The sequence below is a fragment of the Megascapheus bottae genome, chromosome 17, assembly GCF_031878675.1.
Source record: "Megascapheus bottae isolate mThoBot1 chromosome 17, mThoBot2.hap1, whole genome shotgun sequence".
Classification (NCBI taxonomy): domain Eukaryota; kingdom Metazoa; phylum Chordata; class Mammalia; order Rodentia; family Geomyidae; genus Megascapheus; species Megascapheus bottae.
In genome coordinates this window covers 24491492-24515380 of record NC_143525.1, presented here as the reverse complement: position 1 = coordinate 24515380, position 23889 = coordinate 24491492, and the positions used below count along the sequence as shown (strand labels likewise).

The window sequence follows — 23889 nt, the reverse complement described above, 5'->3', positions numbered from 1 at the left end:
CCAGTCTTGGGGCTTGAACTCTAGGCCTGGGTGCTGTCCCTGAGCTCTTCAGCTCAAGCCTACCTTTGAGCCACAGGGCCACTTCTGTTTTTCTAGTGGTTAATAGGAGATAAGAGTCTCAAGGGACTTTAGTGCCTGGGCTGGCTTTGAACCATGATCCTCTGATTTCAGCCTCCCCAGTAGCTAGGATTACAGGCATGAACCACCGTGCCTGTGCCTGGCTCCCTGAGCTTTTCTACTCAAGGATAACACTTTGACCCACAGCCCCACTTCTGGCTTTTTTTGATGTTAATTAGATATAAGAGTCTCCTAGACTTTCTTGTCCAGGCTGGCTTAAAACTTCAATCTTTAAATCTCAGCCCCTTGCATAGCTAGGATTATAGGCATAAGCCATTAGTGTCTGACTACATGTATTGATTTTAAATTTTCTGGTGACTACTTTTTAAAAATAGAAAAAGAAACAGGTGAAATTAAGATTTTGCTTACTTTGATGTGATTGAATGTTATTCCAGCATGTAACATAAATCAGACAGTAGTGGCTCTTGCCTATAATTCTAGTTACTCAAGAAGCTGAGACCTGGAGGATCACAATTCAAAGCCAGCCCAGACAGAAAAGTCTGCTGGATTCCATATCCAGATCAACTAACAAAAAACCAGACTGGAGATAGGTTTCAAGTGGTAGAGCACTAACTAAGCAAGCTCAAGACCCTGAGTTGAAGCCATATACTGGCATAAAAATATTAATGAGATTACTTACATGCTTTTCTCATACCGTCTTCAAAATCTAGGTTGTAATTTACACTGACAGCATATCTCATTTTTTGGATGAAGAATATTTCAAGTTATATGCACCTGTGGCTTCTGTAGTTGCTGGTTTGGATGGAAATTTCAGAGGACAGAGGGGACAGAGGTGGCAGAAAGCCTGGGGCTTCCCAAGGGCAGAGAACCCCTAAAGGGACTGGAGGTGTGGGCAGGGGTGAGTACACAGGCTTTGCAAACGAGTAGCCAGTGTGACAGTGATCTCTTGTATTGGCTTGTTTTTGACAGTACTGGAGCTTGAACTCAGAGTTTGGGCACTATTCTCTTAGCTTGTTCACTTAAGGCTATGATCCTCAGGTCTCAGCTCCTAAATAGCTAGGATTATAATGTGAGCTACTGATGCTGGCTTGGCAGTGACTTTGCCTTCATTATTTGAAAGCCTCAACTGAGCACCGAAGCAGAATGATTTAGGATCTTATCCCAGACTCAAGCCACCTTTCCAGGCTGTCATTTGTAACGTTGTATAGATAAACTACACATGTAGAGAGATTTTGGTGGTGGTGGTTGTGGGGCTTGAACCAGGACCTGGGTGATGTCCCTGAGCTTTTCTGCTAACAGGTAGCAATCTACCACCTAAAGCCACAGCTCCAGTTCTTATTTTCTGGTGGATAATTGGAGATAAGAACTTCATGGACTTTCCTGTCTGGGCTGGCTTTGAATTGCGATCCTCAAATCTCAGCCTGGCTCTGAGAACCTAGGATTATAGGCATGAACCACACCCATCTACCTGAAGGGATTTTTAGTTGTTGTTGTTGGTCATGGGGCTTGAACTCGGCCTGGGCACTGTCCCTAAGCTCTTCAGCTATCATCCTACCCTTGAGCCAAGCTCCAGTTCTCATTTTTCCAGAGGTTAATTGGAGATGAGTCTCTGGTCCTTTACTTTCATGCTGGGCTGGCTTTGAACCCTGATCCTCAGATCTCAGCCTCTTCAGGAGCTAGGATTACTGGTGTGAACCACTGCACCCCACTGGAGAGATTTTTTTTTTTTTTTTTTTTAAGGACACCAACACATACAGTCTTCCTGTCCTTCAGTCTGAAGCTCTCCCACCCGGCACTTTAACACTCTATTGTTGGTTCTTTATAAGTTCCTGTGAATAAGCTCTTGGTACTTAGCTGAGAGAAGGCCATGCTGGAAGAGGCTGGGTGCTTGGGAGAGGTAAAGAGCAGGAAATGGTGGAGAGAAGCTTAGCACAAGGAGGTTGGCGGTGCTAAGAAGAGTCTGGGAGTCTGAGGATTTGCTTGAGCTCTGGGAGGGTAGGCAGGCAGCATGCAGGTCTCACCACGTCAGCCTCTCTTCAACCAGTGCCTAATGCATGGATGTATTTGCTCAGCCACATGGCTAAGTCGTGGTCCTCCCTGGGGGAGATCCTTGAGAAAGCCTTTGAGAAGAGGAGGTTCCGCAAATGTTCCCTGGTGGCTCCTTGCATTTCTCTGCCCTCTGTCTTTCTTAGAATTAGAGATGGAGAAAGGTCTCTGTGGGAAGTTCTGTAAAATAATTAGACCTTGGGCCTGGTGGTGGCTCACATCTGTGATCCTAACTACTCAGGAGGCTGAAACCTGAGGATCATGGTTTAAAGGCAATCTGGGCAAGAAAGTCTATCAGACTCTTTTTTTCAAATTAACAACAAAAAGCCAGAAGTGGAGCTGTGGTTCAAGTGGTAGAGTGCTAGTACTGAGCACAAAAGCTCAGGGACAGCACTTAGTCCCAGAGTTCAAGTCCCAGGACCATCAATCAATCAAACCTTGGATAAAAGGATGGGAGAAATTTGGTGGCATAAAAATAAGGAATGGTCCATGAGAAAGCTAAGGCCTGGCTAATCATTTTCCAGCAAAGGGCATCATCTGTTCTACAGATACAGGATTTCTCTCCAAGAGTATTGGCCACTGCTTGGCTTTCATGTAAAGATGCACAATCTCATAGTGAAGCTACAGTGGCAACCATACTGATCCACCTGAGCTCTGTGTTAGATAGGTGTGTGTGTGTGTGTGTGTGTGTGTGTGTGTGTGTGTGTACACCACCACTGGGGATTGAACTCAGGGCCTGGACACTGTTGCTGAGCTTTTGTGCTCATGCTAGCCCTTTACCACTTGAGCCACACTGCCACAACTGCACTTCCAGCTTTTTTTTTTTTTTTTTTTTTTTGCCAGTCCTGGGCTTGAGCTCAGGGCCTGAGCACTGTCCTTGGACTTTCTCAAGGCTAGAGCTCTACCACTTGAGCCTCAGCACCATTTTTGGATTATTTTTTCTATGTATGTGGTACTGAGGAATCGAACCCGGGTCTTCGTGCATGCTAGGCAAGCACTCTACCACTAGGCCAAACTCCCAGCCCCACTTCCAGCTTTTTGCAAGTAAGGGTCTCATGGAGGGCTGGAAATGTGGCTTGACTAACATGCTTCAGTGAAGCCCTGGGCTCCATTCTTCAGTACCACATAAACAGAAAAAGCCAGAAGTAGCACTGTGGCTCAAGTGATAGAGTGCTAGCCTTGAGCAAAAGAAACTCAGAGACAGCATCTAGGCCCTGAGTTAAAGCCCAGGACTGGCAAAAAAAAAAAAAAAAAAAAAAAGAAGAAGAAAAAGAAAGAAGGAACTGCAATCCTCAGATCTCAGCCTGTGGGTGGCTGGGATTACAGGGGTGAGCCATCAGCACCCAGCTTAAGGTTGCTCATGATAGACCTCTTATCTACATCCTCACCATCATGAAGTAGGGTCTGTAATTAGTTTTGGGCTTAGGCCCGAAATTGTGGCTCAGAGAAGCTAAATGAGTTTCTCAAGATCATCCACTAGAAAGTTCTAGTCCTAGAATGGAACCCAGTACTCTCTGTCTCAAATCCATACTGTTGAACACTTGACTAGTATTTTCAGTTCACCTTGCTTGGGACAGCCCAGGTGGCTGGGGCTCAGAAGGCCTGACCTTTCTAGCCACCTTTCCTGGCTCCTGTCCTCACCAGCCCTTGCCTCTACAAGAACATTGAACCCTGAGGATGCTCTGCTAACTACTGTTTCTTTCTTTGTGTCTCTATGTCTGTCTGTCTCTACTTGTCCTTGTGGGGGGTGGGGGGTTCTCTTCTCTGTGTGTGTTCTCTAACCCTGGCCTTCACTATCTGTCTGTCTGTCTGTCTGTCTTGTCTGTCGTTGCCTGCCATGGTTCCCTCTGCAGGACCCTCCAGTGGACATGGGGGGGACCCTGGGACCAGCCCTTCTGCTCACCTGGCTCCTCAGTGCCTGGGCAGGCCCAGGGCTGGGTGAACCGGCTGTGACAGTGGCTGTGGTGTTTGGGAGCTCAGGGCCGCCGCAGGCCCAGGCTCGAGTCCGCCTCACCCCCCAGAGCTTCCTGGACTTGCCCTTGGAGATCCAGCCAATCACCGTGGGAGTGAACAACACCAACCCCAGCAGCCTCCTCACCCAGATCTGTGCACTCCTGGGCGCTGCCCGCGTCCATGGCATCGTCTTTGAGGACAATGTGGGCACAGAGGCAGTGGCCCAGCTCCTGGACTTCATTTCTTCCCAGACTCATGTGCCCATCCTCAGCATCAGCGGGGGCTCTGCTGTGGTCCTCACTCCCAAGGTGCCCGTCCAGCCTCCTGCCCCTTCTTCCTGGGGCCTACAGCCAGGTGGGGGTTGGGGACCAGCCAAGTCTAGACAAGGGGTGGCATAGGTCATCAGAATGGATGGGCTGGGCCTGGAGGTAGGACTGAAAGTATGAGGTTCAATGTGTATGGAGCGGGGAGGAGGGGATAGCTTCATGTCTCATCTTTGCAGGTTGCTGTTCATGTGTGTCTGGAGGAGTGGGCAGGAGGCCAGTACCCTTTCCAGCTGACCCTCCAGGTCAGGCCTGCCCAGCTGGATCTGCTGCTGTGCCCTTTGTACAATAGGAGTTCAAAAATAGGGGGCCAGGGGCCAAGAGTGTGGCCTGGTAGTAGAGTGCTTGCTTAGCATGCACAAAGCCCTGGGTTCGATTCCTCAGTACCACATACATAGAAAAAGTGGAAAGTGGTGCTGTGGCTCAAGTGGTACAGTACTAGCCTTGAGAAAAGCCTGAGGATAGTGCCCAAGCCTTGAGTTCAAGCCCCAGGACTGCAGTCCAAGGCAGATTCCTGTCCCTGGCATGGGAAAGGCAGTCATGGCCCTGTCTTTAACTGCACTTGGCCATTTTCCAGGGAGAATGTGCCCATTCATTCACTGCAGTTCCACGGGGGGCTGTGTGTTCTGAAGGAAGACAGCATATGCCCTGAGGGAGCCCTGCAGGCTCTACTTGGAGAAAGCCTTGGTCAGAGATGGTCTTTCCAAAAATGAGGTCCACTCTGAAGTCTGGAGGCTACCGGGTGTTGGTGGAGATGATGTTAGAGAGAGACTGAGGAGTGGGGACCATGAGGGGTTCTGACCACAGGGGAAGCATTTAAGCTTTATTTCCAGTCAGGGAGCAGCCAAGGTGTTAAAGGAAGAAAATAGATTTGATCTGCTTTTGCTTTATTAGTGTTTTATCATGGAATTGTGTCCCCCACCTTCCTCTGACCAGTAGTAAGGCTTGAACTAAGGACCTGGGCACTGTCTCTCAGCTTTTCTATTCAAGCCTGGCATTCTGCTCTACCAGGTGAGCTGCAGCTCCACTTCTGAGTTTTTGGTGGTTAATTGGTGATCAGAGTCTCACAAATATTTTTGCCCAGGCTGCTTTGAATTTTGATCCTCAGATCTTAGGCTCCTGAGTAGCTAGGATTGCAGGGCTGAGCCATCCGCACTGGGCCTGCTAGGGAGGATGTTGAGCATATATGCAAAAGCTTAGTGAATCCCACATATCCATACTCATCTGGTGAATGTACCCCATCCTTGTCCTTGCCTCCATTTCCCTCTTCTCTGTTAAACAGAGTCAAAAGCTCAGATACTTCATAATTCTACACATAAATATTTCAATATGTTATCTCTAGCAGATAAGAGCTTTGAAAAATTAAACCACCACACATTATCATGTCTAAAATAGAATAAAAAATTCCTTAACTTCAACAAATATCCAGCCAGTGTTCACATTTCTCCCATTGACTCAAATATCATAAATGTTTAAGTCTGCTCATTTGAATTGGAAGTCAAGTCAGGTTTGTACATGGTGATTAGTGGGTGTAGCTTCTAAATTGCAACTTCCAAGCTTCTCCCTCCTCACTCTCTCTCTCAACTGCAAGTTGTCTGTTGTTGAACACAAAGGTTGTTTGGTCTGTAGAGTTCTTTCTGATTGATGTTTTTGATAAAAAGATTGGGACAGCAGCAGTGGTTGGAGGAGGAGGGCAGCCCTCAGGAGGGGACTGTCAGACGTGTAAGCTGAATGTATTTGGTGAACTTTGGTGTAATTTTTTCACCCAGAGACTTAGGTTAGGACAATGCTTTCTCAGGTATCTTTGGGCTAGTCACCGGTTCTATCTGAGAGAGGGCAAAAAGCAGATAGATCCCAGTGTTACATCTCTGAGACTCAGTCTGGGCCAAACTAGCTAGCTCACACTGGAAGAAGCGGTAGGACTGGTGAGCAGAGTCTAGGCATCATCCTTGAAGATTCTAATTGAGTCGGTGGTGGGGCGAGGCTTGCATTTGTAAAAAGTTCCTAGATGATACCGGTGCTTCTGGTCTGTGGTCCAGCTTGGTTGGGTGGGGACGGGACAACCCTGGTGATCTCAGTGGGTAGTGGGGGTAGGAATCACGTAGAGGCGGAAACAGACGGGCTGCGAGGCAGGGGTTCCACAACGCAGAAGATCCTTCAGGTGGCAGGGCGCCCAGGGAAGCTGGGGAGGCAGGGGTGGGTGGGGCCACGGGGTGGGCGGGGCTCACCGGATCAGGCCACTCCCTTCCCGACTGAGGCCCCGCCCTCTGCCCCGCCCTCAGGAGCCGGGCTCCGCCTTCCTGCAGCTGGGTGTGTCCCTGGAGCAGCAGCTGCAGGTGCTCTTCAAGGTGCTGGAGGAGTACGACTGGAGCGCCTTCGCCGTCATCACCAGCCTGCATCCGGGCCATGCGCTCTTCCTGGAAGGGGTGCGCGCCGTGGCCGACGCCAGCTACCTGAGCTGGCGGCTGCTGGACGTGCTCACGCTGGAGCTGGGCCCGGGCGGGACGCGCGCGCGCACGCAGCGCCTGCTGCGCCAGGTGGACGCGCCGGTGCTGGTGGCCTACTGCTCCCGAGAGGAGGCCGAGGTGCTCTTCGCAGAGGCGGCCCAGGCCGGCCTGGTGGGGCCCGGCCACGTGTGGCTGGTGCCCAACCTGGCTCTCGGCAGCACCGATGCGCCCCCCACCACCTTCCCCGTGGGCCTCATCAGTGTCGTCACCGAGAGCTGGCGTCTCAGCCTGCGCCAGAAGGTCCGCGATGGAGTGGCCATCTTGGCCCTGGGCGCCCATGGTTACCAACGCCAGCATGGTGTTCTGCCTGCTCCGGCTGGTGACTGCCACAGCCATCCCGGGCCCGTCAGTCCAGCCCGGGAGGCCTTCTACAGGTAGGCACTTACCAGGGTGTATGCGACCTAATTCACCAGCTTGGGCTGCCCACTTCCTTGCTGGCATGTGCCTTGGGCCAAGTTATATCACCTCTCTAGGTCTTGGTATCCTCATTTGAAACAAAAGATCAACAACAACAACAAAAAAATCCAGCACCTGTGACTGTTGGGGAGGCTGGTGGAGGTGGTAGAGGGAAATATTTAGGACAATAATTACATAACAAATGTCCTGGGGATGGGGGAGGGGCCCTGGGAAGTCTGGGGACACCTGGCATCTCTCCTCCTCACAGGCACCTACTGAATGTCACCTGGGAGGGCCGAGACTTCTCCTTTAGCCCTGGTGGGTACCTGGTCCAGCCCACCATGGTAGTGATCACCCTCAATCGGCACCGACTCTGGGAGATGGTGAGAAGGGGGTGAGCCCAGGGGCCTTTGGTTTCCTATTTTTCTGTTTCCCCTTGAGCCCACAGCTGAGCAAAAGTCCCTTCTTTGCCCTACCCAACCCTTCATCTTCCACCTCTCAACTGAGGCCTCTTTCCCTGGGTAGCCTTCCAGATTCTTCCATCCTGGGTGAGGTGTCCTGGCTCTGAGGTCCCATAACACACCCTGCCCTCGCTGTACCACAGAGCACGTTTAGCACGCTGCAGCCTCTGGGCAAGCAGCCTACATCTGGCTGGCCAGATGGACATGCAAACAAGTAGATGAACACTCCATGCTTGAGTATAGATGTGTGCAAATCAGCATAGGAGCAGGAATTTAGTCTGCTTTCAAAGAAGGAAACTGGGGAGTCTGGCATAGAAGACAGGACATTAGAAGGGGGCTGTTGAAGACTGAGATGGAGCCCACCAGGAAGGAGCAGTTGCCTGGTCTAGACACAAGGCTTTCTCAAGTGAGGTGGTAGGTGTGCTTGGGAGTGACAGAGGTTGAGGGAGAGATGGGGTCACTTTGGACCTGCCTGTGGGAGGGGCCTAGAGGATCAGCTTCTGGGCTTCAGGCTGAGGCCAGGGAGAATAAGAAGGATAAGACAGGGTCTGCTAAGCTTGAGGGGAACTATGTGCTGCAGCAGTATGGGGCCACAACAGAAAGCAGAGGGTTGGGGTTGTGCCCAGTCCTAGCCTGGGACCACCTGGAGACTCCACCCAGAAGAGGTGTCCTGGGGCTGTGGGTCCTGGGTTCAGGTCCATTATCATCTGCAGGTGGGGCGCTGGGATCATGGTGTCCTCTATATGAAGTACCCAGTGTGGCCCCGCTACAGCACCTCCCTGCAGCCGGTGGTGGACAGCCGGCACTTGACAGTAGCCACACTGGAAGAGCGGCCCTTCGTCATTGTGGAGAGCCCAGATCCCGGCACGGGTGGCTGTGTACCCAATACTGTGCCCTGTCGCAGGCAGAGCAACCATTCTTTCAGGTCTGGTTTTGTTGTGAGCTGGGGTGCTGTTGTGAGTGTGTGTGTGTGTGTGTGTGTGTGTGTATACATGTGTGTGCAGTGCTTGGGCACAGGGCAGGGACTGCACTCCAGGTTGGGAGAAGCTGCAGGGGCTGTGGGTGGAGAGGCATTCTGACTTCCGGTGGTCTCTTGGTGGTGGCTGCAGCAGTGGAGACGTGGCCCCCTACACCAAGCTCTGTTGTAAGGGCTTCTGCATCGACATCCTCAAGAAGCTAGCCAAGGTGGTCAAGTTCTCCTATGACCTGTACCTGGTGACGAACGGCAAGCATGGCAAGAGGGTGCGAGGCGTGTGGAACGGCATGATTGGGGAGGTAGGCTCTCTCCCCTGACCCTGGGGTCTGCCTGGACCCCCTCCCCTCCTCTGTTTCTCCAGATAGGTACATCTCAGCTCCTTTCTGGTGGGAGGATCTGGGAGGGGTCACATGACTGGAGGAGCTCTGAGGACCCTGGGAGGGACCAGTAAGCTCCACTGGTGGAGCCAGATGGACCTTAAGGGAACTGAGAGGATGCTCCAGACCCCAGGAGCCCCTTTGCAACCCTGCTGCGCCCCAGGTATACTACAAGCGGGCAGACATGGCCATCGGCTCCCTCACCATCAATGAGGAGCGCTCTGAGATTGTGGACTTCTCCGTGCCCTTTGTGGAGACGGGCATCAGCGTGATGGTGGCTCGCAGCAATGGCACTGTCTCCCCCTCAGCCTTCCTGGGTAAGATTCAGGTGGACAGGGACATGTTTAGGACAGAGGAGCTCAGGGACTGGTGGGTGGAGCTTGGGGTGTGCTGGCTCTGACAGTCTCAGAGGTGGTAGGAGGCGGGTGACGTAGAGAGGGAAGGAGGGATGTGGAGGCTGGCATCTGAGCCTGGGGGTGGAGGAGAGGGAGGGTAGGACAGGTGGTGGCACCATTTAGGGGACGGAAGCCAGGACAGCAGGTTGGCCACAGGCTGTGCCGGGAATTGGACTGTGGACCAGGAATGAAGCACCACGGGGGATGTGGGAAGAGATGTTCATTTCTCACTCAATTAAGAACTCGGCATTGTTGAGGCAGCCCTGTTGTGCCAGGCCTTAGCTAGGTGCTGGGGAGACAGGGAATCCCGGCGTGTTCAGTGGGCACCTGCAGGAAGCTGTGGACAGGTGTTTGCAAGGAGAAGCTCAGAGTTGGTTAAGAAGGAGTGAGGTCCCGACGCTGGCCCTGCCTGCTGGGCTGACTTAGGCAAGTCACCCAAACTCTCTGAGTGGGTTTCTCAGTTACAGAGAAGAGGACAAACCCCACTGTCTAGGAACAGCTTCACAGCAAGTATGTGTTCCAGTAATTGTCCCTCAATCCAGGAGAGTGAGAGTCTCCAGATTCTTTGTGGTTCTCTGCACCTCAGTTTTTCTACACTGAGAGGATGAAGACTGAAGCAGAGAAAGAAAGAGAAAGATCAGCTCCTCCTTGGCCAGACCAGGGTGTGGGGCAAAGAAAGGATGTGATGCATGCACCTGGGGCAGGGTGGAGGGAGGGAAGGAGAGGGCAGACAAGTGCCCTCCTGTGGAGTGTCTCCAGGGCTGTGCTGTTTCAAGAGTCAGGGGCCCTTCAGCTCTATCCAAAGGGCTGCTGGGCCGCTGGTTGCCTCCCGGTGCTGCTGAGCTGGGAGCAGTGCCAAGGCCTCTGAACCTCCCGTCTCCATCCCCAGAGCCCTACAGCCCCGCAGTGTGGGTGATGATGTTTGTCATGTGCCTCACCGTGGTGGCTGTCACCGTCTTCATGTTTGAGTACTTCAGCCCTGTCAGCTACAACCAGAACCTCACCAAGGGCAAGAGTAAGAGGTCACCTGTGTCTGGGAAGAGGGCTGGGGTGGGATGGCAGCCACAGGAGATCTCCAGCGTCCTCTCTCTTCCCCAGAGCCCGGGGGTCCATCGTTCACCATCGGCAAGTCCGTGTGGCTGCTGTGGGCCCTAGTCTTCAACAACTCAGTGCCCATTGAGAATCCTCGAGGCACCACCAGCAAGATTATGGTCCTGGTGTGGGCCTTCTTTGCTGTCATCTTCCTGGCCAGCTACACGGCCAATTTGGCGGCCTTCATGATCCAGGAGCAGTACATCGACACTGTGTCAGGCCTCAGTGACAAGAAGGTTCCCGGGCCATCACCCGTGGAGGGTGGGGGGACAGACCTCAGAGGAGCAGATATAGGATGGTCAGTCTAAACTGGGGTGGAGAAAAGGCTGGGGAGGGGTGACTGAGTAGGAAACACCCAAGTCCATTGGAGGGCCTTAGGTAAGTCCCCCATTTTGGACCTTTAAGTTCCTTTTTTTTTTTTTTGGCTCAAGGATGGGACTCTACTTCTTGGGCCACAGTTCTCCTCCTGGCATTTTATGGGTTAAGTGGAGAGATAAAAGACTCACAGACTTTTCTGCGCAGGCTGGCTCTGAATGGAGATCTTCAGATCTCAGCTTTCTGAGTAGCTAGGATTGCAGGCATGAGCTGCTGGTGCCCCAGGAGTCGCCTGGACAAGTGTCTTAAGACCTTGTGCTGTCTATGCAGGCTTAGATCAGCTGCAAGGCTGGGCCAAAGGGGCCACATGAGTGCTGTTTGCCCTCAGTTTCAGCGTCCTCAGGACCAGTACCCACCCTTCCGCTTCGGCACAGTGCCCAACGGCAGCACAGAGAGGAACATCCGCAGCAACTACCGAGACATGCACGTGCACATGGTCAAGTTCAACCAGCGCTCAGTGGAGGACGCCCTCACCAGCCTCAAGATGGGGTGGGTCCCTCGCCTTGCTCCCTCCTCTGTCTCCAGCCACAGAGCTCTCCAGGGACCAGCCTGAGCTCTGTGCCGTCCTTTTAGTTTGTGTGTCAGTGAGAGGGCTTGAACTCCGGGCCTGGGTACTGCCTCTGAACTCTTTTGCTCAGGGTTAGTGATCTACCACTTTGAGTCACAGAGCCACTTCCAGTTTTCTGCTGGTTAATTGGAGTGAAGATTATCACAGGCTTTCCTGCCTGGGCTGGCTTTGAACCACGATCCTCAGATCTCAGTTTCCTTAGTAGCTAGGATTACAGGGGTGAGCCACCAACATCCAGTACTCCATGCCTTCCTTATAGACCTAAGGTGGGCCAGTGAGCTGGTCTGCAGGACTTCTGGGGAGTGGGGAGGAGATCTGAGGGCAGAGTGGAGCTTGAAGCAGAACTAGATGCCCAGTGTGTCTGTTTTTATCTATCTAGTGCTCATGGCTCATGTTTGTGACCTTAGCTACTCAGGAGGATGAAATCTGGGGATCACAGTTCAAGGCCAGCCTTGGCAGAAACATCCAAAGAGTCACCAACAAAAAGCCAGAAGCAGAGCTGTGGCTCAAGTGGTAGAGCACCAGTCTCGAGCAAAAAAGCTAAGGGAGAACAGCCAGGCCCCAGGATTGGCCAAACAAACAAAAAGCCCTAGTATCCTGCATGATCTGTAGAAGTATCCCACAAGTTCCTAGGCTCAGATTCCTGTTAGGCCCTGGGTCCGGGACCCTCCTACCTACAGGGTCCCTAGTTCTGAGGGCTCAGCCTGTTCCCAGGAAGCTGGACGCCTTCATCTATGACGCTGCTGTCCTCAACTACATGGCGGGCAAGGATGAAGGTTGCAAGCTGGTCACCATCGGGTCTGGCAAGGTCTTTGCCACCACTGGCTATGGCATCGCCATGCAGAAGGACTCTCACTGGAAGCGGGCCATAGACCTGGCCCTCCTGCAGTTCCTGGGCGATGGTGGGTACTGCTACTGGGAAGGGTCTTGGGTGAGCCGTGGAGCCCACTGTGTGCTCAGGGCTGTGGGTCAGGGGCGTGGTTGGAGTACCAGGGGGTTGTGGGTGGGTAGGAATTAGGAGCAACTGGATGGAGTACCAGAGACAAGGGTGAGCTTGCAGGACAGAGCAAGGATCAGAGTTGGAGTCCCTGAGGAGCAGGGATGATGAGAAGACGCTCAGGCCACATGGGGGGAGTTGGGGGTAGCTGCACTGCTTTCCCCTGTCTAAGACCCCTCCCATGATCTTTCTCAGACGAGCACTTCTTTTGCCATCCTGATATTACCTGGAGGCCAAGGACCTGCCTAGTCAGAGCCACAGCTAGGCTAGCCTGACAGCAAGGGGCTCACAGGTACAAGTGGTCTAGCCCAGCCTGTCCCCGACCTAGAGAAAGCGCCAAGTTTAGAGGCGCTCCATATTTATCAGATAAAATGCTGTCTGAGCCGGGCACAGTGGAGGGTTGAATCAGGTAAATGGTATTTGAACTAGAACCAAACACTCCAAATTCCCACAAACTCTCCAGAAAAAAACTGAAGCTAATCAGTCGTCTTCTAGGGAACCACACCCAGGCATAGACCGTCAGAAAGTGTGATGATGAATGGTGAATGAATGAATGAATGAATGTCAACACTTACCCAACCATGTTTGCTGGGGGTGAGCAGAGGCCAAGGCTGGCATTTCCATGCCCCACCCCTGCTCGGCTGGGCCAGCCCCACCTTGCCTCTTGCTGGGCTGGATCCCTGTGTAGTCTGTTTGAAAACCAACAGAGTGGACCTTGGCTCTATCAAGGTATTGGGTGAGTGTTGGTGAGAAATTCCTGAGCCTTGGGGTGCTGGGGGGGGCCCTCCTTTCTCAGGAGAGACACAGAAACTGGAGACAGTGTGGCTGTCGGGCATCTGCCAGAATGAGAAGAACGAAGTGATGAGCAGCAAGCTGGACATCGACAACATGGCGGGTGTCTTCTACATGCTGCTGGTGGCCATGGGGCTGGCCCTGCTGGTCTTCGCCTGGGAGCATCTGGTCTACTGGAAGCTGCGCCACTCGGTGCCCAGCACCTCCCAGCTGGACTTTCTGCTGGCTTTCAGCAGGGTAGGTGCCCATGCCTCCCCACGGAGACCCCAGCTTTAAGAGCACCCACCTAGTAGAGCTGGCCCTGCCTCCATTTTCAGTAGTAAGATCTGCCCCCCCCCTGCCCCCCGACTGTGGGCCCAGCCTGCTGGGGGTGAGATCCTCACTGCTGCCACTCAGGGTGGCATCCAGGCTGATGCCACAGGGAGAGGAGGGCGCGGCTGACCCTGACAGGGTGGCCTGTCCCTTCCCTGCTACCCAGGGCATCTACAGCTGCTTCAACGGGGTGCAGACCCTTGCGAGCCCCGCACGCGCCCCTAGCCCGGACCTCACGGCCGGCTCCGCGCAGGCCAGCGTGCTCAAGATGCTGCAGGCGGCCCGCGACATGGTGACCACGGCGGATGTCAGCAGCTCCCTAGACCGCGCCACCCGCACCATCGAGAGCTGGGGCGGCAGCCGCCGGGCACCAGTCCCTGCCTGCCCCTGTCCCCCCAACCCTGGCCCGCCGCACTCGCCAAACCCTGGGGCCTGGGCGCCTCCGAGGGGGGGCCGCTCCACGCCGGTGTGCAGGGCCCGGCGCCCCCCGACGCCCGGGCTGCCTCTGCCCGACGTCTCCCGGGTGCCCCACCGATCGGCCTGGGCGGCGCCTTGGCCGGGGCCGGCGGGGCACTGCGGGCGGCGCGCGCTCCCGGAGCGCCCCCTGTCTCCCGCGCCCCGCCAGTACAGCTCCTTCCCCCGAGCCGACGGGCCTCGGCGCCCCTTCCACCCGCTCTTCCCAGAGCCTCCTCCGGAGCCTAACAACCTGCCCCTGCCGAGGCCCGACCAGCTGGCCCGGAGGGAGGCCCTGCTGCGTGCGGCCTGGGCCCGGGGCTCACGCCCTCGGCACGCTTCCCTGCCCAGCTCGGTGGCTGAGGCCTTCGCCTGGCCCGGCCCGCTGCCTGCCCGGTGCACTGGCCACGCCTGCGCCTGTCCCTATGGCCAGCCAGCCTGCGGGCGCTGGGGGCTGGCACCGGCCAGGCGGCTGCCCACGCACTGGGAGGCATGGCGGGAGGGTGGGCCTGCAGAGGAGCCCTCCTGGCAGCCCCGACAGCAAGTCTGCCTGCACACTCGTGCCCACCTGCCGTTCTGCTGGAGTGCAATCTGCCCTCATCTCCCACCCTGTGCCAACCATCCTCCTTGGCTCCCTGGGACCTGGGAGCATCCGGCACACAGGGGCAGGACCCTGGGGCTGAGCTCAGGCTGCAGGGACAGCAGAGTGCTGGAGGAGGCCAGCAGGGGAGCCTGTGTCACTCAAAGCTTCTCAGAACCATGCACCTGGAGGCGAGTCTCCAGCCTGGAGTCGGAAGTGTGAGATGCCAGACCCGTGGCTTCTTGCTGGGCCTGATCTTCTGCTTGGCACTGCCAGGATTTGGGCACAGGCAGGTTTGGAGTTTTCCTGGCCATGGTACAGTGGCACATGATGTCTCTTGTGGCCAGCTCAGTGACCTCAGCAGGCTCAAGTCCTGCCATCGGCTGACTGTCGATGTCCTGTCACACAAAGTCCCGTCCATCCAGCCTGGCATCACAGAGCTCACAGGGTGGGATCCCAGAAGATGTGCCTGCCCTGGATGGGGTTAGCCAGTCTCTGCTCATGGCTGCTGTGGCCATGGGGTGGGGGTGGAGGCTGGACCTTAGGAGTTGAGATGGGGCCATTTCCACCCTTGGAATTCATTCTTATGGCACTATTAGGACATTAAAATAACCTTTTACAACCCACTGGTCCTGGCTGCCTCATTCTGCATGCCAGAGCTTGCAGGTGACAGGAGCATCATGGGAATATCCAAGTCTGGAGGTGAAAAGAGCATCATGGGAGTAGTCAAAGTGGGGTGTCTGCCTGGAGCAGGGGACAGCTTCTTCTAGGAAGATTGGTGGGCTGGGGAAGCTAAGGAGAGGCTCTAGACATCTGCAACCCTTGGCATTTGGTGCCAGTTCCACCTGAGGAGAGGTTGGTGGGTGCCAGGGCTCTGACTGCCTTGCCTTGCCAGGGACCCCAGGGAGCCTGACAGTGTCAGGGTAGAAAAGGCTGCAGAAGTCTGAACCCACCAAGCTTGTCTGAGGCTTGGCTGGCTGCATTCATTCCATGGATTTGGGGAACCTGGTGTAGTTCTGTCTCACTCAAGCCTAGACTTCTCACCCCGTTTTGACTCCCTGTCTAGGGCTTCCCGTCGAGCTCCCTTCCCTGTTACACACATCATTGGCCAAAGATGTGCAGTTATGTCTCTCTCCTCCTCAACAACACCTGTGAAGGGAGAAAGCATTCATCTGTTTGTGCCATAAATGTGGTAACTACCCCAATTCCATCCACCCTTCCTTGAGGATGTAAATACAGAGGTCTGACTATCCTCTAGAGGTTCAAGTGGAGGACAGCAGAAACATTTCTTGTGTCAGAAAGGGAGGTGGTGTGTGTGTGTGTGTGTGTGTGTGTGTGTGTGTGTGTGTGTGTATGCTCCCTTTAGTTCCCTCTTCCGTAGTTGTTTTTTTTTTGAGGTGGGGGTGGGGTTACCCATCCTGGGACTTGAACTCAGACCTGAGTGCTGTCCCTGAGCTTTGGTTCAACACTAGTGCTCTTACCATTTGAACCACAGCCCCACTTCGGGCTTTTTGGTAAGGTAATTGGACATAAATCTTGTAGACGTTTCTGCTGGGGTTGTCTTCAAATGGTGATCCTCAGATCCCAGCCTCCTGGGTAGCTAGGCTTGTAGGCATGAGCCACCTGCTCCTTGCTGGTCTCTTCACTCTGCAAAGACCTCCTATGTGGATGGGGACCAAGATAATTGGGCTGTTTTGGTTTGATTTCAGGGGCAAGAGTAGCCTAATGGTAGGCTAGGTTGCTCCCAGTTGTGGTCAGTGTCTGACCATCCCAAGAATGGGTGGCCTGCTCTAAGACGGTTCAAGTTCTGTTCTGCCATGTGGCTTTTTTTTTTAACAGGCTGGAGCCAGGTTTAGAATTGACACTCAGTAACAGGTGGCGAGTGTGACCTGAGCCTTTGTGGCTCAGGTCACTGTTTTGGAAAGGATTTGACTTTGATTGTAGCCATGGGAGCGACAAGGTTAATTGTTGGCCACGGTTCCCTACACCAGAGCCCCTCACCTTCCTTATCTGGGTCCCCTGTGCAGCTCCAGGGAGGAGGCTGCAGCAGGTGAGGCTGGAAAGGGGTATGAGGTCTAGGCAGCTTGCTTACTGCCCAAAATCATTAATAACCAAGAACTGGAAAGATAATTAAGAGCTGAATGTGGCGCGGCACCTGCTGCTGGGCCAGGAGCCAGCTGCCTGTTCCTTCCCTAGGAATGGAGGGAAGGCTTGCGGGAGGATGCTTCCTGCATCTCAGCGCACGCTGGTCTGACTTCCTGCTTAGAAGGGCAATGCCCCTGCCTCTGCTGAACCCCCTGGGAAGTAGAAAGCCTCATAAGAGAGGAGTGGACAAGAGGCCATAGCTGTGACAATGTCCCCCAGAAGGCCTGACAACTCAGATTCCCCCAGTGCTGCTTTTCCGTTTTGGTGGGAGGCAGGAACAGGGGTCCCGCTATAGCAGGCAGTTTAGTCTGCTCTGCTTCTCTTCTGCTGCTGCCCTGTTTCCTCTTTTGCTAGCAAGCCAGGAGAGACCTTGAAGTTTTTTAAAGTTCATCTCTCTGTCTCCTGAAATCTTGTAGATCCTGAACCAATCAGGTGTGATGTTTGCTGGTTTGAATTACAGCAGGCATTGGCCACAAAGACCACTCTCTTCATTTGGCTATGAAACCAACTATGAGTCTGGGATCTTAACGGAGACCTAGGGTCCTGGGGTAGAAGCCCAGTTAGGGCAGTGACGAGGGAGACTTACATTGGTAAACAGTAGCTTTATTGCATTCTGTGCCAGGCACTGAGCTCAGTCCTTTATTTTCTGATTGTCCATCATTAGGTGCTTTGCAGAGAAAGAGATCATAGAGGCTTTGGCCTTTCAGGCGGAAGATCTTATTGCCAGATGCTCACATGAAGCACCCAACACCATGCTTGTGACACAGCAGGCTGTCACAAAGATTCCCCTCTGTGCCCTAGGCCCCAGGGAGGAGGAGTGGTAGCAGGGCTTGCTTGGGGGCCAGGATCTTAGAGCTAAGAGCCATATTTCCAGTGACTCTTGGCTTGTCTGTCTTGCTTGGGCCTCTGACCCCTGAACAGGCCGAAGTCTTGGCCTTTCTCTTCCCCAGGGCTTGGCACTGCCAGCCACTTGGCCCCCCACTGGTTTCCCAGGAGGTAGCAGCAGCCTGCCTCCCACGCTCCTGACACCAGCCTGCCTGTTGCCAGGGCTGTGCCTGGCCTCATGTAATGAGAACAGCTGTGTGGCCTGACCTGGCCTGGTGCCCACTGTCACCTTCCACTACTCAGTAGTGCCTCCCAGCCCATCAGTTGCCATCTGTTCCATCTACTGGCATCAGGTGAGGTGCAGCTGGAGCCACTGGCACCAGGCTCTGATGCTCAGGAGGGACCTGGTGTTTCACACTGAGCTAGGCAAAGAATGTTCACTCCCACCTTGACCTGGCCTGCCCTGAGGCTGGGCCATGGCCCTGCTGTGGACAGTGCAGCTGCTGAAATTAAGATCTTTTCCATGGTGGGGCTGCAGGGATGGCCCCTCCCCACTCTGACCCCCAGGGCCCTTCTGCAAATGGGACCCATGTCACCAAGTTAACCCCAAAATATGCAGTTTACTGCTTTGATACACACAGAGAGCAAGTATGTCCTGGGTGTGTCATTGTTGGGGTCCTGTTCCCCCCCACCCCCGTCCCCTAACCCTCCTGGCAGGAAGTAGAAGGTGTGACCTCATCTGACTTCTAGCAAGACGGATGGAGACCCAGGAGCCCAGAAGCCAGACAGTGGCCAGGGCTGCCCCAGCTCTGCTGGCAGGTGGAAGGGACAACAGCCACGACTGGACGAGCGCTGGAGGTGGCTCCAGATTGTCACATAAATCAACTTGGGCTTTATGATGCTAATCATTTTGCTTCCAAAATTTGGTTAGCAGCTAGGGGTGGCAGGATGATTTAATTTGTTTTGTCCTTAAGCAAGATAGAGCATAATTGGAGAAGGGTAAGTACAGATGTTTTAATTGAGTTCTCAGCAAACAGCGGAGCAGCTTCAGGGAGGGCCCGGGCACAGAGGGAGGACAAGCATGGCTTTGTTATGCTTTCTTGCCACTGCAGGGCCCACCTAGCTTGGTCCAGGGCAGGGCAGAGCCTCCTGGGAAGATGGGGCAATGGCAGGAGGGGTAATTTTTTTTTTTCCAGTCCTGGGCTTGAACTTGGGGCCTTAGCACTGTCCTTGGGCTTTCTCAAGGCTAGTGCTCTACCACTTGAGCCTCAGTACCACTTCTGGCCTTTTCTGTGTATGTGGTACTGAGGAATCAAATCTGCATCTTCATGCATGCTAGGCAAGCACTCTACCACTAAGCCACGCTCTTAGCCCTGGAGGGGTGTTTTTCACATGAATGAGAAATGACTTTATATGGGGGGGGACAGCAGTGACACCAATGTGTGACACCATGAGGCAGACTGTGGTCAATCAAAACCCAGGGACCATTAGAGGTGGGGCTGTGGAGGCCAGAGGTGGAGGGGTGCTGCCTGCAGATTCCAGTCTGCAGCTCCTCTTATTCCTTGTGCGGCCCAGGGCACCCAGCCTCGTTGCATTGTCCAGGTTTTAAATGTGAGGTGAGACTTGAGATGGAAGGGAAAAGGTGGAGTTCCTCAGGAGGGTGGGACAAGGCACTGAAATCAAGAGGAGGAGCAGGCACCCGAGGGCTTCCAAACTCCCCAGAGGCAGCTCCCAGGCCCAGGGCTGGGGCCCCCAGGGCCAAAGCAGAAGGCACATTGCAAATGCTGAGTTTGTTAGTCACCCGCTTTTTGGAGGCAGGTGCATGCATGATTGAGAGGGGGATGGCTGGGGCCTGGCCTCCTCCTACCCCACTGCAGCCAGAGGCAGTGTGGACACCGAGCACCCACAGCCAAGTTCCTAGGGATGCCCCTTCACTGTGGGTGCAGTGCTGAGGCAATCTGGGCTGATCTGCAGGGTAGGAGGCACAGAGCTCTTACCCTGTCTGTGCCCGGGGCACCATGCCATGAGTGGGGAGCAGTTCCATACTGCAGGAGGCCCCAAGGACTCCCCCTGTGGGGTAGCCAGGGAGCAGAGAGTTCCTATCAGGGGTCACAAGCCAAGGGCTTTAAATCAGCTTCCAGGCCGTGAGGTGCCCTGTGGAGGGGACGGTCTGTTGCCCACTGTCCCCCAAGTTGGCACCCACAGCAAGGGTCCTTACAACTCTTGTCTAGAAATTCGGTTGCCAGTTAGCACTTCCTGTTCTTGTCCCTAGGGCTAGCCAGGCCCTCCTCTAGGAGTGCATTTAGTGACTCAGGCCTGGCAGGGAGCTGGGCCCTGGCTGTTCCAGGCAGGCCACGATAGGATGGCTGGAGCCTGGGCTTTGAGAGACAGTGGCTGCTTAAGAATGGACAAGGATGCAGAAGGGGAGGGACCACGGGGTCTGGTATAAATAGTGGCAGTGCCAGCACCGAGTCTCCACCACAGAGGAACCTGCCTCTGCGATGGGGAGAGGAGAGGGGGAGGGGGGGACATCCTGAAACCTGGGAGCAGCCGCATGTTGCCCTGGTGGGCGAGACCGAGTACACAGATGGGGAGAGTCCTGGGTAGGGAGGGGACCGTCATGGCATGGCCTGGATGGCCAGGGCCGAGCTCCCAGCCCTCCTGCCATCAGAGCTTTGTCTCACTGAGGATGATGTTGGCTGTGACAAAGAAGAAGCAGGAGAAGGCCCAGAGCAGCACGAAACCCACCCAGAAGGTGTGGCGGAACGGGGACCTGTGCTTGTTGACCATCCCGTAGCCGAAGGCCAGCTGGGTGTCCTTGCGGCAGTGGTACACCAGGAAGGCAGGGATGACGTACTGGATACCGGTGCCCGCGTAGGCTCCGGTGATGCCCACCAGGGACTCCAGATCGTGGGTGCAGAAGGCCACCAGCACGGGGGGCGCCAGGGTGATGGTGGGGAACACCACGCGGTCCACCACCCACGGGTAGGCGCCGCCCTCGCGGTGGAAGAGCGTCTTCCAGTTGTTTCGCAGGGTTACGGCGATGATGGGGAAGTTGGTGCTGATGGTGAACACGGGAAAGAGGCCCAGGAAGAAGCGGATGGCGGCCAGCCTCACGATGTCGCAGCGGGCGAAGTTGAGAGTGTACATGTCCAGGAAGCTGTCACCACGGAAGCAGAAGATGGCCGTGAAGGACAGGAGGCCGTAGAAGGCCAGGATCAGCACGTAGTCCAGGAACACGAGGCGGGTGAGGTGGCGTTTGGAGGAGACAGGCGTGATGAGGGACGGCAGGGAGTGCTGGCACATGAAGGAGTAGACGCACACACCAAAGAGGTTCCGGATCCCGGAGAGGTCGGCCAGGGGCGGATGTCCCTCCCCCTGCCCTTTCCCGATGCGGACCAGGGCCAGAACGATCATGATGGCGAAGGCTGGAACACAGGATGGGGGAGTCAGCCAGCGGGCACGGAAACTTCCTACTAGGGCAGCAATTGGTCTTGGGAGGGGGAGGCATGTGGAAGGACTGGAGCCCACAGAGGGAATTGGCACCTTCATGTAGCCCCAAAGCCATATGGGGACAGGCCTGCCATGGCTGTGCCAGATAACCTTCTCCATGTCCTGTCATTCTGCTGTCCTCCGGCGTGGCCGTGAGTGAGGAGAGGCTGGGTGATTAGCAGCCCAGCCCCAGGCATGCACCACCAGCTCGCTTCTGCACTCATCCCCTGCACTGGAACTGTGGGGTGCTACCAAATAGTTACCAGATACCAGATAGCTACCAAAGAGCACATGGCTGTTCGCTGGGGCCTGGTGGTACGGTCAAGAACAGGGGATTTTCAACAGAAGCAGAAAGGGACTGCGGCCCTCACTGTTCAGAGCCATCAGTCTCCACCACTGATAGAGACCAGGCTGGTTTCATCTACCAGCCTTGTGCAAGGGTTTGCCACTGGAGGTTGGCTCTACAGCCAGGCCCCAGAACACATGATGCCCCAGGGGGGCTGTGCACCTACACGACTTAGAGAAGGACATTTTCCAGATCTTTTCTGGCTTCTGTATCTGCTATCCAGATTACCCACAACGTGAACACAGTTCCAGGAGCCCATCTCCATTCTGGATTTCCAACCCTCCTGGTGTCTGCTTAGGACAGATCTGATGGTGCCTCCAGCCTAGGCCCTGATGCCTCAGGGAAAACTACAGGTCCACAGGATGCTTCCTGGAGCAGCGTAGAGGGGAGTGGTTGAGCAGAGGGCAGCACACAGCTCAATCGATCCATCAGAGGCTTAGGGGTCTTCTCCAGGGAAGGGGTTAGGGGACCACCTCTCCACTATTCTCTCCCTGGATTCTGGAAGGCAGAGATCATGTGGCTGGAACCCATAGGAAGCTGGGGAATGTCCTCCCACCATGACATTTGCAGGGGACAGGACCATTTATTAGTTTTAATCACTGTCAGGGACAGGAGGGGTGGGGGAGGCGCAGGAACAGCTCTGTGAAAATTGCCAATAAAGAAGATGATTTGTTTCTGCCTTTCACAGGAGCTTGTCCTGCCACTCCTGGGCAGCACAAATCTTTCTGGCTGGGAAGCAAGGAGACAGTGTGACCTAGTTCTTCTGTTTGTGCTGGATTCCTGGGATGGGTAGAGGAGTGGGCATGAAAGGCCAGTAGCACAGGAGGTGCATGGGACAGGATGGAGGGACACTGGCTGGTTGGAGTGGAAGGCCGTGCAGGAGAGGGCCTCAAGGCCACAGAGCAGGAGCTGGGGACACGGGAACCTGGTCCCCAGGGGCTGCAGCAGGCAGCTGTGCCACTGTAGGTAGGGCACTGGGTCAGGGTGGGGGGGGGGAAGAAAGGGAGGGTCAGTGGCTCCCAGTCAAGCTACAACTGCTCAGGGTGCCATCTATGACCTGCCCTGCTCTAGGTTCTGGCCAAAGCTGGCACACATTTAGAAAGAAGCCAGTGGAGAAATCCTTTGGAATGAGTCACTTGACCTTAGCCTTGGGCCCCTGGGTCCTGCAAGTAGGCAACAACACAAGAAGGCAGAGCCATGTTACATGGATGCATGCACCTCATTATCCGGAATGCTGGCTCCTCTTCCTTTGCCCCACACCCCTAAATCTCTAAGAGGCCTCAAGAAAGGCAGTGAAACTGGCTTGCTTATCTAGAGCAGCCATCAGACAGCCCTGATGGGGCCTCATTGCAAACAAACCAAAGTCAGAGACTTGTTTTATAAAGCACACAACTGTACCTCCCCTCACACTACCCACCAATAGAGTATATCTAGCCATAACTATGTTTACCTGATAACACTTCTACCCGGTTGAGTTAGCCATCTGCTTCTCTTAGACTTGATCAAAATCGATTTCCTAGTCAGGTGCTGGGGGTTCATACCTGTCATTCTAGTTACTCAGGAGGCTGAGATCTGAGGATCACAGTTCAAAGCCAGACCAGGCAGGAATGTCTGTAAAACTCTTATCTCCAATGAGCCACCAAAAAGCCAGAAGTAGAGTATTTCTCAAGAGGCAGAGGGCCAGCCTTAAGTGAAAAAGGGGCAGTGCCTAGGCCGAGTTCAAGCCTTAGCAAAATCTACTTCTAAACACCAAATCTACCCTTGAGTGTGTGATGTTTTGTTGCCACCTATGAGTGAAAAAGAAGATGCCAGAAACCATTGGAGGCAGTTCTAAAGGTGCTGCTAAGTGGAGGGGAGGTCTCATGGAGCCAGGCTTCCTCCTCCCCTGTCCCCTTTGCTCACACCTTGCATGGCTGTAGGAGCTCACTGGGTTGTATGTGGGGTACAGGACACGCTCTGGTTCTGGGAGAATCAAACTAGAGTGTCTGTGACCAGGCAGTGGTACCATTCTGGACCCCTGTGTGTGTCAGGCTTGCTACTCTGGTGAACATACGCCCTCACATCAGGGAAGGACTCCCTCACAGCATGGGCCCTAAGAACAGCCTGGCCTGCCATAGGTGATGACCTCCCAAGGAAACACCCCAGCCTGAAGGCAAGCGTGACCTCTAGACACACAGACCCTTCTGCTCCTCATCACTAGCAGGTTATCCGCGCAGTGCTGCTGTGGGAGCGGACTGAGAAGAATGTTGTTCTGGCCTGGCCTGGTTTGGGCAAGTTCACCCCAAACTCTGGGTTCTACAAGTTAGACAGAAAGGGGAGACACATGAGGGTTGGCCGCTCAGGCTGTGGGGCCCACTGCCCTGTCCCCAGTGGCTCCCCCTCCCTGCACTGCTGGAGGAC

General features: G+C 54.6%; 2 protein-coding genes across 4 annotated transcripts in view; one reads left to right on the top strand and one right to left on the bottom strand.

Annotated features, from left to right (window-relative positions):
* Positions 1–3977: 3977 nt before the first annotated feature.
* On the top strand, positions 3978–15276 carry Grin2c (glutamate ionotropic receptor NMDA type subunit 2C). Of its 2 annotated transcripts, none has more exons than XM_090350243.1 (12): positions 3978–4385; positions 6683–7281; positions 7572–7686; positions 8478–8689; positions 8874–9039; positions 9281–9434; positions 10402–10527; positions 10611–10840; positions 11308–11468; positions 12262–12449; positions 13341–13573; positions 13815–15276. In XM_090350243.1, exons 1-12 carry the CDS (start codon positions 3993–3995, stop codon positions 14901–14903), a joined length of 3666 nt encoding a protein of 1221 aa, XP_090206369.1. In that variant the 5' UTR covers positions 3978–3992; the 3' UTR covers positions 14904–15276. The 2 variants fall into 2 exon arrangements, with proteins under 2 accessions (XP_090206369.1, XP_090206368.1); XM_090350242.1 differs by having other exon boundaries at positions 3983–4385; positions 8877–9039.
* A 4609-nt stretch (positions 15277–19885) lies between these two features.
* The window catches only part of Slc38a12 (solute carrier family 38 member 12), a 54326-nt gene continuing 50322 nt past the window's right edge, over positions 19886–23889 (bottom strand). For both annotated transcript variants that reach the window (XM_090350240.1, XM_090350241.1), the window contains exon 10: positions 19886–21079. In XM_090350240.1, coding sequence (XP_090206366.1) covers positions 20319–21079 — 761 coding nt within the window. In that variant the 3' untranslated portion in view covers positions 19886–20318. The remainder of the gene's footprint in view (positions 21080–23889) is intronic.

Bases quoted from the DNA above. Each gene is read 5' to 3' on its own strand.
- Grin2c (XM_090350243.1), top strand. From the start codon at position 3,993: ATGGGGGGGACCCTGGGACCAGCCCTTCTGCTCACCTGGCTCCTCAGT. The intron at 8,690-8,873 runs GTCTGGTTTTGT...TGGTGGCTGCAG, and splicing joins CAGAGCAACCATTCTTTCAG to CAGTGGAGACGTGGCCCCCT. The intron at 10,841-11,307 runs GTTCCCGGGCCA...GTTTGCCCTCAG, and splicing joins CAGGCCTCAGTGACAAGAAG to TTTCAGCGTCCTCAGGACCA.